The sequence below is a fragment of the Paramormyrops kingsleyae genome, chromosome 7 (assembly GCF_048594095.1).
Source record: "Paramormyrops kingsleyae isolate MSU_618 chromosome 7, PKINGS_0.4, whole genome shotgun sequence".
Taxonomy (NCBI): domain Eukaryota; kingdom Metazoa; phylum Chordata; class Actinopteri; order Osteoglossiformes; family Mormyridae; genus Paramormyrops; species Paramormyrops kingsleyae.
Window position 1 is genome coordinate 24,040,241 of NC_132803.1, and position 18,203 is coordinate 24,058,443.

At 43.2% G+C, this 18,203-nt stretch overlaps 1 protein-coding gene across 6 annotated transcripts in view; it reads left to right on the forward strand.

The window, feature by feature from the left end:
- The first annotated feature begins 1,374 nt into the window (after positions 1 to 1,374).
- rabgap1 (RAB GTPase activating protein 1) overlaps positions 1,375 to 18,203 on the forward strand; it is a 60,740-nt gene continuing 43,911 nt past the window's right edge. The window contains exons 1-3 of one of the 6 annotated variants that reach the window (XM_023831855.2): positions 1,375 to 1,512; positions 9,594 to 9,795; positions 17,958 to 17,987. In XM_023831855.2, coding sequence (XP_023687623.2) covers positions 9,646 to 9,795; positions 17,958 to 17,987 — 180 coding nt within the window. In that variant the 5' untranslated portion in view covers positions 1,375 to 1,512; positions 9,594 to 9,645. Of the gene's footprint in view, positions 1,513 to 1,629; positions 1,801 to 9,593; positions 9,796 to 14,272; positions 14,343 to 17,957; positions 17,988 to 18,203 lie in introns of those variants that run through there. The other 5 variants (XM_072714572.1, XM_023831856.2, XM_023831857.2 and 2 more) reach the window with 5 other exon arrangements.

The window sequence follows — 18,203 nt, forward strand, 5'->3', positions numbered from 1 at the left end:
TGCAACTCACCTGTTGTTTATGTATAACACGGGCATCTAGTGGTTCAATTCGGTACTGCAAGCACTGTGTCGCTTCATTTCTCCAGCAAGACGGAGCAAGCAGTTTCTGGGTTTGTAGAACATCTTCCCACAGTTCTGAATAAAAGGAAGAATGACTTGATTTGCATTTTTACCATTGATGATATTGCTACTGCTACTTTCACTTTCATTATTTATAAACTAACCACTGGTTTCTTGAATTCCATAAACATAAAAAGCAAGCTATCATTAAACCTATTTACAGTACACAGGAAATAAAATATCAAAATGCCAATAACACACCTAGGCGTGTTTGTTGTTATCCTGCTTAACAAGTCATATATCACACAAAACTGCATTATATGAACTGTGTTCACTGAAATACCGAAATTAGCATCACTTCATCTGCCAAGAACAGAAATATATAAATTCCCAACCCCGTACGCCTCAGTATGGAAAACGGAACTGACTCCTTACACAAAGTAATACTTTAATGCGCAGCAACCATTTTGATTTCCCGTCTAAATGTAAACGTAGTTTTAATGTAATCATATATTATTAAAGAACCAAATATTAATCTTGCGTAATATAAAAGGTTATACGTTGCGTTTTATGGTTATGATGTAATCCAAAAACAGAAATTTCAGGCAGCATTACCGTGTGAATCATTCAAAGTACTACAGTAACAGAGTGCACTGATATATTTCCTATTGTAATTTTTAAATTAAACTGGTAGAGCTTGTATACCTTATTTATTAGGTCCTGCATATACATATTTGGCAGCCCGTCGTGGTTTTAATGTGAACTTAATTGTTGCCCCAGAAATGTTAAATAGATTAAATAGCGATCGCGCGCCGCTTTTGCGTGTATGCATAAAATCAAAGTGAGCGACTGTTGACGTTTTTCTCAGACTTGTAAAACTTAAGGCCCACCAGGCTCGGGGGAAAATGTAAAGCTATTATCGTGCTCAAATTCTCTTGTAGTTTATTTCTCTTCATCTGGAGCACAAAAATTTCAAAATGGTTAGTTCAGAACACGTGACTCGACTTTTTTTAAATAGATAAAATAATATGTGAAAGTTAAGAAATATTTATGGCGTAATATATAATAAGAATTATTATTATTATTACTACATATACCAGAAATGTGGCCCTGATTTGTGCAATATTCACGAAAAACTGGCAGGCGGAAGCATTAGCCCAGGTGCTAAACAAATAGAAATACCTTTCTTACGTGGATACGACAACTGCCCGCAAAGGCCAAATTTAGAAGATCGGTGTGGAGCATTAACGTTTAAAACACATGCTCAGCACTGGAATAAAGCAGCATCTGACAGTTACCCCGCATGTACTCCGGCTAGGCGTAGCGTCCTTTGCGGGACGCGCATGCGCACTTCCAGGGGTTCGGTTTGTGTTTACAGCCGCCCGACCAGTGTAATGTAGTGCAATGTTATGACAGCCCTTTTTGGAATTAAAAATTCTATACAGCAAACAGGTAGGACGTCCGAGAGCTCAATGTCGTTTCGTGCAGGAAATGAAGCTGTCCATTACCATATAAGAGAACCGTTTTTCTTTCTGTTAAAGAAGGGTTGTGCCTAGCTAGCAGCTAGGAGGATAGCTAGCGACAAGGCTCGCTGTGAGCCCAGGCCGTGCAGCGCTCCCTCCGGCTGCTGACTGACAGCACGGCTGCCGCAAATGCCTTTGCCTTACGGGATTAAAATGTCGTCTGTGGCAAGCATTTTGGAGAGTGCTGTAAACTGGGGCGAATCGGGTCGTGTGTGAGGTAAATGCGAAGGGGCAGGTCCGCCGTGTCCGTACGGGCGAACCGTTGATTGTTCTCCTGCAGCCGAGCTAACGGGACCGGGCTAACTAACGTACCCGGGAGTGTGTGGAGGCGTATGACCGGCTCTTAAAATGTCACTTTTGCAGCTATCGAGCTCCCCGTGTCACGGCATCGCCGACTAAATGGCCGTCACGTAGTGCTTTTAGCAGCCTGCGAGAGGACCTCCGATACGGCCGCCGACACAGGAGACATTTTCTTCCTCCGTTTCACGGTAGTTTGAAGGCAGATAATCCCAGCTGAGTACGATTAAATGCCCCAAGTGTGATAACGACCGACAGGCTGTGGTAGGTGGTTAACCGTTGCAGTAGGATGGGAGGCTAGTCTTATTTGTAAACCAGTCTCGCTCCTTCGCCATTATAGCACCGTGATTTCTGCACTCAGTCACCCCTGTACGATAAATATTCATGACTATGGCGTCGTGTGATTCAAAGTAAAAATCATTGGTAAATTATAGGGCGACGTTTTTGCCAGTTTGTTCGACGGCCAGCATCTTTGCATAGGAGACTAGTGACGTAAGCGCCGTACGCATGAGTTTATCTGGTTATTTCTGGGTACTAGTTAAAGCACCCCCCAGCTAGGGTGTCCCCGGTTCGGTATACGCCGCCCCTGTATGTGCGGTTCATTCGAGGTTTTGGTCTGCATTTAATTAATCGAGCATAGGTGCAATGAAGTGTGTCTGTGCTCATTTTCATTTATCTTATAATTTTGTTAGTCTGAGTTGCAGATATCGAGTGGCTTAATTGCTGGGGACAATCGTTCAGGCTGATCAACTTCTCTGTAATCTCAGGTTCAAACTTGTCGGTACAGTTTTGCATAACTTAAAAATAAACGCAATAAGACCTCAATCGTCATATGTGAAACGTCAGTGTCTCAAATGTACAAACCTCTGAACAGGTCTACCGACATTAAAAAATAAGTGACAGGTTCTGCAGAGTTAAACTGATGCTACAGTATCGATGAAGACCTGTTGTTCAACAAAGCCAAGCAAACTACCTGTCCAAAAGTTACAGTGCAATGCAATACGATATGCAAATATTTGAAAACGAAATTAGTTCCTTTTGCCGGAAGTATTTCTTAAGTCACATGGATTGGGGTGGAGTTGCTTGCCTTTTTCCTCTGGCTGGTAACCATGGGCACACTGCACAGCTTTATGGCATAAACAATGAGGAAACATCACTGCCAGTTTTGCAGCTCTGAGGAGGAACAGGTCCATCCAGTGAGACCACTGGATGGTTTTTTCTTTTCTTTTCAAGATGTGAAAGTTGCTGCCTCTGGAGAATACTGCCAGGTAACACCAGTAACTCCTGAGCAGAGACCAGTACCACCTGACCTCGCTGCTTAGTGGCAATGTGTCTGTTATTGCTCTCGCCAGGCGAGTTCTTGGCTGCCAGTGAAAAGATGGCACTGTCTTTCTGGCAGCGAATTTGGCTGAAAGAAGAAGCTTCATCACCTCTTGTTGACTGCTGTTTGGGTCTTTTTGAACATTGCATTTTCATTAACTTCAGAACAAGGATGGCTGTCATGAAATCTGAAATTGGTCATGTTATTTCAGTCTTTCCCAGTCTTTGTACTGTCATGACTCATCTTTCAAGTTGAGCTCTCCTCCTGCTGCAGTATCACAGCTTGGAAAACTGGCCTACAACAAGTTTTTTTTTTATTTTGAGAGGGCAGCGATTGGAACGTGCTTATATTTTATACATTCTCCTGCAGTGGAACTAGTGTTTGAACAGGAGCATTGCTTGGAAATATTAGACTTCAACTGTCAGTGGTGATTTAATAGATTATACGTGGTGCTAATAGGAAGCATCTATGCTTCCAGCTCTTGTAGGGCGACACACGTTGCCAGACTGTTTCAGTTTTCAATGTGAGGAACCATTGTATGCGACCAGCGAGTCCTGCCCATGTGCTGTCCAGTCATAAGACCCTCTGTGTCATGCCTGCTTCTGTACCCGCTGGCTTGCCTTGTGCTGAGTAGCGGCGTGAGGATTCAGGTTAAGAATTGGACTCTCAGGATGACTGACAGTAGCTGCTTATGATGAAATATTATGAGCTTCCTGTGTGCAAAGTTGTGACAGCTGCAGTCTGCAGCTCTTTGCAGATTTGTGGAGTTGCCCCTTAAAGTCTGGATGTCTTGGAAAATCACTTATTTAAAAATGGGATGGCGTGGTGGTGTGGTGGTGAGAACTGTTGCCTTACACCTCTGGGACCAGGGTTTGAGCCTGCCATGGCTCCATGTGTGTGGAGTTTGCATGTTCTCTCCGTGTTACTATGGGATTTCGTCGGGATATTCCAGTTTCCCCCCACAGTTCAGAAACATGCTGTGGTCAAATGGATTAGCCAAATTGTCATAGTTCCTAGTGTTTTTCATCTTGCTGTTTTTGAAGCGCCATCTGCATTGAGCATAAGTGGACATGCAGCAGGCAGCCAGTGACTGTCTTCTGTATTGTTTTTCCTGTATTTCCTTCAAGTTGGATAGACATCAGTATCCCTGGACTTACTGAGATTAATGCTGTCTTTACTGTCAGTGTCTGAGTGCTCTGAGAAGATTTTTTTTAAAATGACGTTTTCCTGGTGTTTGCAGCATCGGGACAGTTTCTTTTATGAAAGCTGGTTAAACTTCACCAGATGAGCGTGTCTCTGAGGAGGAGCAGGGGTCAGGGCTGGCCATCTTACTCGGGCCCCCGCTGAGGCCAACATAGACCATGTAATGGGTATCACTGTGCCTGCTATTACTTGGCCACTGTAATACAGATGCAACTATAATGAAGATTACCTTAGCCTAGGCTATGCAATCAGATAGCAGTAGGATTTAGATTAAGTATATTTCCAGTGTATATTTAGTAGGAGTGTAATGGTTCACACAACTCACGGTTCGGTACAGACCTCAGTTTTGGATTCACAGCTAGTCGGTACAGCACAGAAAAACAGAATTTGCTCTGAAATTGTTATTAAAAACTGCACACAAGCACAATAAGGAACAGCTGCAAACCAAAGGCAATACATTTGTCAATGTGTATGAATAAAACCTAAGAGGTGCTTGTCTGCACATTGTGAAAACAAGTCAAATAAAAAAACTATAATACCATAACAATCATCTAGATTGCATGTTTTCTACTTCCCAATATGGCTGCATATCTGTAGTGATAAACACCCCTGTAGCCTAGTTATTTTTCAGTCTGAATTTCCTGGCAAAAGCGCCTTAAATGCCAGAGGGAGACTAACTCGCTGAGGTTGTCATAGACACATTTGGATGATGTCATCTCAAATGAGTTAGCATGTTCACTTTTGTTTTCAGCAGCATATCTGAGTTCAGTAGATTAAACACAGCTTAGGTCTTTTCAACTACACTCGCTCCGGTGTTGGTGTAATATATTGGAAAATCAAAATGTTCCCAAACCACCAATAATGACTGACTGTTACCAGCATTAGCCATAATCAACTCAATACTTTTTTTTTGTGCTGAACATCTACCTGTGAATTTAAGTTCTGCCCATTTCAGTAAATGTATTCATTTCATTTTGTGTACTGAACTGAAAATGTTGTACTAAGGGGAACATGATAAATACATGTACTGGTACAGTCCTAATACTTAGCTAAAATGACATATTCAGATGAAATGTGGCTGCATACATTCAATGAAGAAAAAAAAAAAGAAGTATTATTATCATTATTTTGGCAAGTTTCCCTTTGAGCGGGGCCCCCTAGAGGATGGGACTTGGTGTAGCCACACCGGTTGAACCGCCCTAATGACACCACTGGTGGCTGGAACTGTTGGGAAATCATGAACTGTTGTCGTACCTGTGGTGATTTCTGCACCATCAGTCCTTTCTGTTCGGTTCCTCTCTCTTACTACAACTTAAAATACTTCAGTTTTCTGTCACCAAGGTAATGTGCAAATCTGAGTTGGCACATCTGAAAATCTTCAGTTTGAAAACTCCAGTTTTGAAACATCACATTACAGATGTTAGTGCTGATAGTTTATATTCTGTTTTAGGCCATGCTACTTCAGTATAATAAAACACCATCTTAAATCCACCTTGCATTGGTTTTATTATGGGTTCTGTAGAATTGGGAACACATCCCACGTGTGTGCTGCCCTCAGGGTGAAGTAACATATAGCTTTTCCTGGGTTTCCCCCATGTGGTGCAGAGAACCTATTTCCAAGAACCTAGAATGGCTGCTGCTGTGAGTGATAGTTAACATGAGGTTTCCTGTTAGCTCTCTGAAATTGGCCAGCAACTGTTGCATGAAGGTTTCTGTCATTGGGGTCAGCTTCTGCCTCAAAAACCTATTTCCTGCTTCTAAATGTAGGTATGCAAGCTTTACTTTAAAGGGATGCATGTTGAAGCCACCCTCTTGGCTTCCCTGCACAGTGATGGAATCCTCCCTCATGGGGCAAATGCAAGCTGTACTTGTGCATTCATCTTTGCTGGATAAGGGAACTCTGCCATGAGGTTGTTCTGCGTCACCTGCATATCACATGGAGAACAGGTGGTTGTACCCGCCAGTAAGCCAGCCAGATGTAGTTAGCTTACCTCAGAAGCGATTGTGAGTTTGATTTTGTGTCATGGTATAATCCACTAAGCCTGTGGTATCCCTTATATCATTTCTTCATGTCTCGTTTTGTTGTTTATATTATTTCAATATAAAACAGTATTTTAAAAATATAGATAAATATATGTATGTTCTGGTGCTAATTTGTCAATACACAGATGTTCCCTTAAAGTTGTTGCTCACATATGAAGTGTTTTTGAATGTTAAAAACAGATCAGAATACTGTTTAGATGTCCAGTGCATATCATTTCAGCATGCTAACTTAATTGTTTAATTCAGTCTTGCAGATACTGTTCCATCGCAGCTAGTATAATTTGATCATTAAAAACATTGAGACATTTATTGTTTATTACATGCAAAAAAGTGCAGTACATTAACATTACTATTGAATGTTCTCTTTACCATCATAAATGTTAATTACCATTGCACATGCACATTTCCATTATATGTGCACATTACAAAGTCTCCAGGTAATGAGCCAGATTTGTTCGTCTGTCTTTAAGTTGAATATGTAGGTAAGTCAGAAAAATCATAATACAGTACATAATAATTAATTATACAGTAATAATAAAAGTACATGCAGTACTGTACTCTACCTTGAGCTGACGAACCGCTGAAGCTGTGCAGTGTTTTGTCACGAATCTCACAATATAGTGCGTTCGTTATTATGAACCATTGTTTTTAACCTGAATTTTTCATATAACAGGCTTTATGCATGTCCGTTCCTAAGTATGAGTTCTCTGTAAGTCGAACATTCATAATGCCAGGACTGCCTGAACTTTTTTGTATGTACAGTGCCGGGTCTGAATTCATTTCATGGTTATGATTTATTCAAGCTGTAATGCAAAGCAGGAGATTAATTTCGAAATTTATAGCTGCCTTTGCCACTAGGTATTATTAAAATCCTAATCTCACCTGTAAAATAAACGTAAAAGTACACTTGAGTAAACTAGAATGCTTTGGTTAAACTTTTGATCGGTGCATTGTGCGCCGTTTAGTGGTGAGTGAAATGAGGCTGTAGACACAACAGGGGGTGGGACTATTATGCTGTCAGTTACAGGCTGATTCATTCCCGTTCCTGTTGGTTAACATTCCTCTTCGACTCAAACAGGCAGCAGATGACAACATACGCTGATTTCACCATCCTGAGTTTCAAAACATTGGTGCATGTTTATTCAACTGTTTTTATTTTCAACTTGCATCTTTAATCAGTTCTGCAGATGATTGAGCTTGGATAAGATGCTAATAAAGGCAAGGTAAAAAAAATAATAACTTTACATTTATGCCAGGTGTAAGGTTACTTTTTAATTTTTGCCTTACTTATAAGTCCTTATGATGGATATGGGGCAGAAAGCAAGGAATTTCATCATTCTTTTAACAGTGTTGTGTGTATATGGCTGGTCCTTGCTTTTAGGAAGTGTAAATGGCGCAGTGTGTGCCCACTGCTTTCGCAGGCAGCTTCCTCCCGTTCCCTCCTGGGCTTCGCTGAGGGTGGGCACGGTGCGGCCGCGAGGCGCGGGATGTCTTTACATGGATTCAGCGTCGCCACCTTCATTGCATTGTTCATCCCACTTGGCTGCTTCCTGTCCTGTGAGCAGTTAGACATCAGATCCTCCATTCAGTCACTTTCCATCCGCACTCAGTGGCTTTGTATTGATTCCCTCCCCTTCCCCTGTGTTGGTAGTTCTGTAAGTGTAATGTGATCTTTTGATGGAGTGAGAACTGCTGGCCTCGGTGGTTTCCTACATGGTTCCATGTGCCAGGGCTCCGTCACACTGTGGCTGCACTTCCTGCCTCCTGGTTCCCCTTCCCATCCATCCATTTGGTAGCCAGCTTCACTGATTTGATTGCAGTTTTTTTTTGTTTGTTTTGTTTTCTTCCTGTGGCCTGAATCGCATGCCTGTCCAGTGCCAGTCAGAGACTTCCCTGCAGGGGGCGGATGGGGGGGGGGGGGCTCTGGGGGTGGGTCAGTGTCAGAAATGCGACTGCTGTCACTCGCAGACTATGTGCCTGCACGGCAAAGGAGCGTCGCACCAGTGGGGGAGAGAGGGAGTGCTGCCCGTGACAGTCACGCAGGGGTGGGGGGGAGCAGAGGTGTCATACCTAACCGGTCCAAAGCTAAGAGAATCGCGAGCATCAAAATCCCCCAACTGCCGTCTGCTTTGATGAACACTTCAGGAGAAGCAGGGAGACGAGCTGTACTTACAGTCTGCTGGATACCTAATAGTAATAAAACCAATAATAATGAATAATAATAATAATAATAAACAAAATAACAAAAATACTAAACTGTAATAATATAGCAGAAATATTAACAAGTGTGGGATCAATGATAATAAACATAGAAAGCAGAAGTAGCAGTTTCTATGTATTTTTTCTATTGATGTACATTTTATTTTGTGTTTTTAATTTTGTTATTCTTTTTTTGTTTTGTTTTGTTTTGTTTTGTTTTGTTTTGCTGTTATCATTAAAGTAGATTAATAGTAGACCAATTGGTAGCTTGGTGCTCACTGCCCCAAAAATGTTAGCTGAAAATGTCATTACCAGCATTACTTTATAATGCTTTTAATTATGTGTTTTCTACTCATGAATTGTGTTAAAATGTTGCTTTAATTTTTTTATTCCATTAAGAAATGTGTGTTACTGTCTTATTGTTCTAAAGATTAGAATCTTCCATTAGATTTGATTGATTAAGATGCTTGTGAAGATGCCTTAAGGTTAGGATATTGGATGCGCCATAGCAACAGGAATATGAGTACACCCACTGGCCCACCCATGTGACCACGCACCAAGCCGCTTCCTCATCTTCATTTTCACCGTTTGCTTGCATGGGGCTTTTCTTTTGTGCTGCCATTACATCACATTTTTCAATCTGAGGAACGTGGCAGCTCCTGAAATGAGAGACCCAACCGTATAAAGATGGGGAGACGTAGCGGCCCCATCCTCCCCCCCCCCGCCCCCCCCGAACACACTTGGCAGGCCCCTCGCATTGCTCACGGCGTGCTCACCTCCAGACCTGGTCGCAAAACGTGGCTTCTGGAGATTCCAAAACACACAGACAATGAGGCCCTTCCTGGCAATGGCTGGAGATCCAGTATTCTAACCTTAACCGTAGCGATGATATGATGAAGTATACGGAGAGCCCCCGCTAAATGGTTTTTTATGGTTTTGTTTTCTAGGTGGTTTTAATAATTTAGCCCCCATTCATGTGCTGCGCTTGGTTTAGCAGTCATGGATGACAAGGCCTCGGTTGGGAAAATTAGCGTGTCGTCCGACTCGGTTTCCACCCTCAACAGTGAGGACTTTGTGCTGGTGTCCCGCCAGGGGGACGAGACGCCCTCCACAAATAACGGTAGCGATGACGAAAAGACAGGACTGAAGGTAAGAGCGCCTGAAACGCTGATGGGGTGGGGGGGGATGTTGCCCTGTGGTTATAGGATCTGGTCTCTTGTGGATCACGGTTGCTGGGTGAATCCAAACCAGACCCACCTCTGCCTCGGTGTCTTCCTGACTGCTTCCTGACCTAATGGCTTGTAATATGTGGGCGCTGATGTAGTTGGCATTTCCAAGTACAGGTGGGTATTGTGTAAGACTGCAAATGTCTGGTATTTTACTCTGTGTCTGTCAGCCAACAAGGGCCAATGGAGACCAAGCAGTCTGAACACCTGTTTAGTAGTGTAACTCAAATATTCACGCTTTTGACAGTTTGGTAGAAAATTTTCATGAGAATTGTTTTTTTTTTAAAAAAAAAACAACGAGGGTTTAATCTCTGCCTTTTTTGTAAGTGTTTTGAGCTTCTCTTCAGAAAATACTCGGCAAATTGCATATTATTTTGGTTTATAAGATATTATCTGTTCTTCAAATACCACAAATAGATATGTTGGAGTTATGCCAGCAAGCTTGGAAGTAATGCTAAAGTTTGATTCAAGTTTCAATTAGAATTGTGATCCAGTGTTCAAAAAAACAGCTTAAATTCTGTGTAATGCAGTCACAGACGCTTGTCAGGTTCCTGACAATATTATGATTTGTCTTTTACATTAAGTCAGGATGTTAAACCATTTAAGATAAATGAAACACACAGAATCCTTGGCAAGAAATTATAGAATAGTGTTAATACTGTGATTTAAAACAAGAAGGTCAGTCTGTGAGAATACCTGTATCTGTAATTCTGATGGCTGCAAAGTTTGCACGTAAATTAGAGCTTTCCTGCAATGTAATTAATTGATACTTTATTGTCCCCGTGGGGAAATTGTTTTTACGCCTCCCTCAGCTTGTTCTTTATAAAGTAAGTTGTCTGCGAAGGGCAGCCACCCATAGTACAATCTAACACCATCACTTATTGTTAGAATGGCTGTTTAAAATCAATCTAAAATCTATCAGGTTTTATAAATTAGCTTTTTGGAGGTAAGAGAATTCTGTGAAGCCCAGCTGTGCTTCTGTTGTGCACTGTGGGCTTGTCTTGGCTTTCCCATCATTGTTTTGAGGTATGTTTTGTTTTGAGTTTCCGTCTGGACCTGGAAGGGGGGCGTCTCTGCTCTGTCCCTTTGGTTTAGTCTTACCAATGCAAATTCCCTACTTATGAACAGCACCATTGCTTTCTAGCTCCATTTTATGGTGGGTGCACCCATCTCATAACTAATTGTGTCGAACGACTGTATCAAAGTGCGGGGTTGGTGGTGTAATGCATGCAGTGTTTGTTGCTTGTGTTAATTCCTCTCCCCTTTAGACAGTAGGTCCTGGGTGCCATTTTTTCACTCTTTTGTGTTTTTGAGTGAGGTGTAGTATAGTGTTGTTGCCCTACATTCATTGTTTGTAGGAAAGAGGGCGATCTTTTACATTTAGGTTCATGTTTTGTTTGTTGTTTTGGTGAAATTCAGGTCTGACGCAAATCGCCCATCTCTCAGAAAATAGGATTTCCTTTGGTCTTTGTTATATATAGCAACACACGCATATTCTAATCTGAACTGTAACACTCACTAATAATCCTGGGCTAAGAGTGCTAGCAGGAAGCTTAGCTTCTCTGCATGTTCTCCAGAGAGCTGCTTCTCTCATCATAAATGTTTAAGGAGACATCATCGGTGCTTTAGTGATGGGTTTTCCGCCACTACCGATAAATTTGCTAAACCTTAATATTGGGCAGCTTTATCAGCCAGCTGTAATTGGTCTGGCTCTACTATGTAGCCATTTCATTTTGTTTGCAGCCCCCGCTGTAGATTATTTAGGAGAGTGCTCACAAATATAGTGATAGTGAAAGCACATCGTCAGTGAGCTACCCGGCTGCAGTCAGCTAGGGATCAGTGGTAACACTGAGACCAACTCCCCCCTTTGTCTGGTTCAGAAAGGAGGCTGGCCTACAGTTACAGCTCATAGCGGTGACTTAGGTGGCCCTCAGACCTCACAGAGACAAGAACTACAGTGTGTAAACGGAGTGCGGTTTGCAGTGCTATGCAGCTTATTTGCAACAAAACAAGTCGTGTTTGTGCACATCTGCTGATGCCAGATACTACACTGGCATGCATTAATTTTCTTGTGCTTAAGCACAAATAATATAAAATGTGAGCTGGCTGCAACGCCTATTTTTTATTGTGTCTTTCCTGGTTTTTCAGTTTCACCTTGATATTAATACAGCTCAGTGTGATTTGAGATGATTCCAAGACATCTGTTTAAAACGAAGCTGGAAAAATATTCACTTTTGTCATATTAAATGACATTTATAAAGTGCTTAATTTATTATAACTGTCTGAAAAAGTTTACAGTGGTACATGTTGTAACTGCTGCATTCCTTTATCCGTATGAATATATGCATTGGTCCAGCCCATGAGGGTTAGCTGTAATAGAGAGGCTTTGTTTTGGCTCTGATAGCAGTTGGAGAGTCTCCAGTAGGGATGGCATGGTAGCTAATTTGCTTGTTAGCCCTTTTCATCCCTACTCAGCCCGTTGCTAGGGAGGTGACCAAAGCAGCTCATCAACCGCTACCTTGTTGGCATGCCCCTTGTGGATATAAGCAGTCACTGCAGCAAGAAAGCATGCATTTATTTATACATGAGTCTTTATATGGGGATAGCAAACATAAGCTGCGCACACTGTAATCAGTGCCTTTGGTGTGTATTTAGGTTTCGTGACCTTGATCAGTGCTGTTTCAGCACTGTGGGTCCCCTAGGCTGCCTCCACCCACACCCAGCCTGCAAAGGGTGAACCGTGTCAGGTTCCTACACTTATCAGATGTCAGCCCCGTATCACAGGTGGCTTGCACAGGCTATAGGGCGGCTAGGGCAGTTTACAGTGGGGGAATCCTGCGTTAGCATGTCTCGAAGCCCCAACTCCTGGCTGATGCTGATGCACCCTGTGACATTTGGTATGGAGTGCCCCACCCCACCCTACCCCACCAGCCAGCATCACTTGTTTGACAGGGTAGCCTTGCTCTTGCCAAACACGCAGTGGGCCGGACGGCCTCTTTGACATGGGTGAATCCTCCTCTTTTGGCCAAGTGTGGCTTTAATATCAGCCCCAAGAAAAGGCATCTGTGTTTCGTCTGGATCCCGCGAGGGTCGCCTGGCGTACCCGTTCTGTATAATATCACTGTACGCTCCAGCATGCCTTATGGGGGCAGAGTAGTGTGACTCGGGCTCATTCCCCTTTTGGGGATCAACGTATGAAGCGAGGTCCTCTGCTGTCCTGATGGCTGTGACCTTTGACCCCTCACAGGTACCCAGAGCTCCCAACACTGTGTGGCATTTGCTTATGAACCTGTATATGCCCAGACCTCATGCTGAAGTTTCTTTGGGTTCTGTCTAGGGCTGTCAAACGATACATGATGCAGTAACAACAACATTTTTTAATATATTTAAAATGTTATAGTGTGCATATTTACTATAGAAATGTATTTATTCCCAAACAAAGTGTCAAAATAAAGACAAAAATAAATAATGCCTATATCAGTCTTGCATGGGTCAGAAAAAGCAACTGCGACATAGAAGCACTTTGCTTCGCTGTTTCCTCGCCTTTCCCTTCCATTGGCTTCCCCGTGAGACACTAACTGAATGTTTTGATTTCAGCTGTGCCTTCTGGCATTCTGTGCAACATCGCGACCGTTATACTGACTTTGTGTACAACCAGGAAGGAATACAATAGATCTCTATTAAAAATCCTGCATATATTATCAAAATACTGCATATCTGCCACACTCAAGGAGACAGTAATGTGTTACAACTTTTAAATGAATGCTAATGCTCCATAGTGCTAACTTTGGGAGAGCAAGAGCATTTTGGCTCTGTGTCAGTCCACCTTAGGCTTTCCGGTGAGGTAACGATTGAATCCCCCAGTGAGCCGCTCATTTCCGTGTCCCCCATTGATGATGTCACATTGTCTCCCTCAGACAAGACCAGATGTATATTTTCAGTTTACTCCATAGTAATGACTGACAGGCATAATATGTATCCCAAATGATTGTGGATTGTTTGATTCCTGTGGCTAAAATTCCATCCTTTAAATCCTATGTCCCTTCCCATAAAATTTACATAGTCTGCTGTTAGCCCTTTTCTCACCTCACCGATTGCTGTCTAATCTTGATTTCCTCTTGGCTACAATAGGATCATGTAGATTATTGCAAGGACTGTACTGTAACCTTTAGGCAACCAAGAGCACAGTCAGGAAAAAAAATCCTGTATTGAAAGATAGACACTGTTCACAGATTTGAGCTCCTTTATGATTCTCCCAATGTTTGCGGCATCTGTGGGTGATCTGAATGAGTCCTTGAAAGGATCACATAGCCCGGGGGGGGGGGGGGGGGAGTGCCCAGTGCTAGGTCTCCATGGTGACAGACACTGCTTCCTTTCTTTTTCCCAGTGCAGCTTGAGCCCCTAATTCACAGAGTGAAGAACAGAGTCAAACATTCTGTGCTGGTGGCAAGGGAGAGTGAGCAGTGGCAGGTCTGACCGCACGAGATTGAGGGCTCTGACCGCATGGTCTGTAAAGCTTTATAATATCAGGTCTGACCGCACGGGATTGAGGGCTCTGACCGCACGGTCTGTAAAGCTTTATAATATCAGGTCTGACCGCACGGGATTGAGGGCTCTGACCGCATGGTGCAGAAAGCTTTATAATATCAGGTCTGACCGCACGGGATTGAGGGCTCTGACCGCACGGTCTGTAAAGCTTTATAATATCAGGTCTGACCGCACGGGATTGAGGGCTCTGACCGCACGGTCTGTAAAGCTTTATAATATCAGGTCTGACCGCACGGGATTGAGGGCTCTGACCGCACGGTCTGTAAAGCTTTATAATATCAGGTCTGACCGCACGGGATTGAGGGCTCTGACCGCACGGTCTGTAAAGCTTTATAATATCAGGTCTGACCGCACGGGATTGAGTGCTCTGACCGCACGGTCTGTAAAGCTTTATAATATCAGGTCTGACCGCACGGGATTGAGTGCTCTGACCGCACGGTCTGTAAAGCTTTATAATATCAGGTCTGACCGCACGGGATTGAGGGCTCTGACCGCACGGTCTGTAAAGCTTTATAATATCAGGTCTGACCGCACGGGATTGAGGGCTCTGACCGCACGGTCTGTAAAGCTTTATAATATCAGGTCTGACCGCACGGGATTGAGTGCTCTGACCGCACGGTCTGTAAAGCTTTATAATATCAGGTCTGACCGCACAGGATTGAGTGCTCTGACCGCACGGTCTGTAAAGCTTTATAATATCAGGTCTGACCGCACGGGATTGAGGGCTCTGACCGCACGGTCTGTAAAGCTTTATAATATCAGGTCTGACCGCACGGGATTGAGGGCTCTGACCGCATGGTGCATAAAGCTTTATAATATCAGGTCTGACCGCACGGGATTGAGGGCTCTGACCGCACGGTCTGTAAAGCTTTATAATATCAGGTCTGACCGCACGGGATTGAGGGCTCTGACCGCATGGTGCATAAAGCTTTATAATATCAGGTCTGACCGCACGGGATTGAGGGCTCTGACCGCACGGTCTGTAAAGCTTTATAATATCAGGTCTGACTGCACGAGATTGAGGGCTCTGACTAGAGGTCGACCGATATGGGTTTTTCAATAGCCGATGCCGATGACGATATTTAGGAGTCAGGGTCAGCCGATGGCCGATATATGCTGCCGATATTTTTTGGCCGAAAATTGGACGTTTTCCCCTCTATTTGCATGATAAAATATCACATTAATAATAACAAACGATACACAAAATTTCTCAACTTAGCATTTATTGAATACTGACTTGTGTTAATTTAAATATAAACTTAAATAACAAAAACACAATACAACTTATAAACAACTTAAACTTATAAACAATAAAGATAGCAGCATCAGAATCTCTTTAGCAGCAAACTCATTCTTCAGCTCCCAAGCTCACCAGTCTGCTGCAGATATTGCATCTGGCTTTTCCTGGTGTTGGCTTTGTGAAATGCTGCCATACAGGATTAGATTTTTGTTCAGCCATCAGACAGCAATTACTAAAACAGAAGAATAAATGCAAGGTTAGAATTTTTATTATAGTACCTTCATCTTCAATTCATTCTACAATTCCAGTATTCCATGCACATTACAACAATTACACTCTAATACATTTTGAAGAAAAAAAAAACACTAAGTGCATCATGGTATGATGAGTAGTGTACACTAACATGTTGTTTCTGTTGTTAGCAGACAGATAGCTTAAAGCCAAATTCACAATCAGAATCTAGTGATCCCGGAAAATAAAATAAAATAACTGTGGTATTGCACAGCCTTGTATGCAAGGACAACATAAGCCCCTAGTGATTGTGACGTTGTCTACGTATAAGCCCGTATAAAGGATAGACATGTTTAATGAGGAAACTAACTGCGCAAAGTCATGCACTTTTTATCTAGACGTCTGACAAATTGTTTGAATCTCCGGTCTCAAATGAAAAAAAGTTGCACAGAAGGACCATTGTCAGCATCAGCTCAAGTAAATGGTAACCACTCTTTCGAACAAACACTTTTCTCCGCCATGCATCGTTCTTAGCAGCTCTGTGTCTCCGAGGACGGCGCTGTCTGTGATCAGGGCAGAGTAACGCAACTCTCACACACGCTGCAGTATTTGAGAGCTGCCTGCTCCGCCCCACACACTCACAGAGTGAAACTCTCCGACACAAGAAAAAAAACATAACTGATAACATCGGCTGATATGGTAATAATTAAAATGTTAACAATTAAAATGATTTTTAACGATTAAAAAACGTCTGTGAGCCCACCAATAAGCGCACAAAACGAACTCTATTAGAATCAATGATCCTTAATGTTACCTGTAAGCTACAGTTGGTTGAAGGCTCATTATCATTACCCCAGTTCCCAATAGCGTAATTCGCGTTTTCTTTTAAAGCAACATTTCATAGCAAACTACTTAAATAAACAGGTCATTGAAAGATCAGAATTTAAGCCTTACCGTTTTATCCCAGGACTCTTCCAAAACTTCTGGCTGTGGTCCTGCACAAGGCAGCATGGGTCACGTGTTCCACAGCAACAATAACACTGGGCTGCCCGCAGACGTGCCTGTCTGAAAATCGGCGTAGTGCACTCGGATATCGGCCGATGCCGATACATTAAAAAATGCTAAATATCGGCCCGATATATCGGCCGGCCGATATATCGGTCGACCTCTAGCTCTGACCGCACGGTCTGTAAAGCTTTATAATATCAGGTCTGACCGCACGGGATTGAGGGCTCTGACCGCACGGTCTGTAAAGCTTTATAATATCAGGTCTGACCGCACGGGATTGAGGGCTCTGACCGCACGGGATTGAGTGCTCTGACCATACGGTCTGTAAAGCTTTATAATATCAGGTCTGACTGCACGAGATTGAGGGCTCTGACCGCACGGTCTGTAAAGCTTTATAATATCAGGTCTGACCGCACGGAATTGAGGGCTCTGACCGCACGGGATTGAGGGCTCTGACCGCACGGGATTGAGGGCTCTGACCACACAGCCCTTAAAGGTATATAATATCAGTTAGTGAATCTGTACAGTATTGGGTGCTGTATACAGAGAGTTGCCACATATATTAGAGCTGTACATCTCTGAGACATCATAGTTGTTCAGTGTAGATATATTGAGCCTATTTTGTTTTTATTGAAGTTCCCTGGTGTCTTCATGTTCTGCAATTAGCAAGGTGGTGCTTTGTGGCAAAGGGAACCCATCTACCTTGTTTTGTGATTTATGTGTGCTGTAAAATCCCATGGACTCGTACATCACTAGCCTGTCTCTGCCAGAAGAGGGAGCTATACCTGTGTTAACTGACAGCTTCAATCCATAGGACTCTGTTTCTGTTTACACATACTCAGGAATGCCTTTTGAACACATTGTTCCCATTTTATGTGGCCCTCTGCCAGGCCAGCTACACTCCACTGCAATTACAAAGGAGAGTAAAGGCTCACAGAATTTCGTCTGTGTGACTTAAATCTGCTGAAACGTCAGGGTCATGCTCATGTTTGTCCCCCTGTGCAGTTAGACACGGAGGAGTGTGTTAGACGTCTCTAAACGTGTTGTCTGTTACGCAGGTAATTTCTGAGGAAGGTGTCAGCTTGAAGGTCAGTCTCTCTCTCCGTCTCTTTTCTGTTGTGGTGACGCTGTCTGTACTGTGTGTCTGTTATCATTTGGTCGTCCATCGGATCATGTTCTCGTCTTTCGCACGATCAGACAGGAAGCCCCAAGCTGAGCCGTGTCCCTGGGCGCCGCACAGCGCTATAGCAGCTTTGGCCGCAGCTCGTCCTCGCTGCGGTCGCCTCGTAGACGCGCCCGGGCTT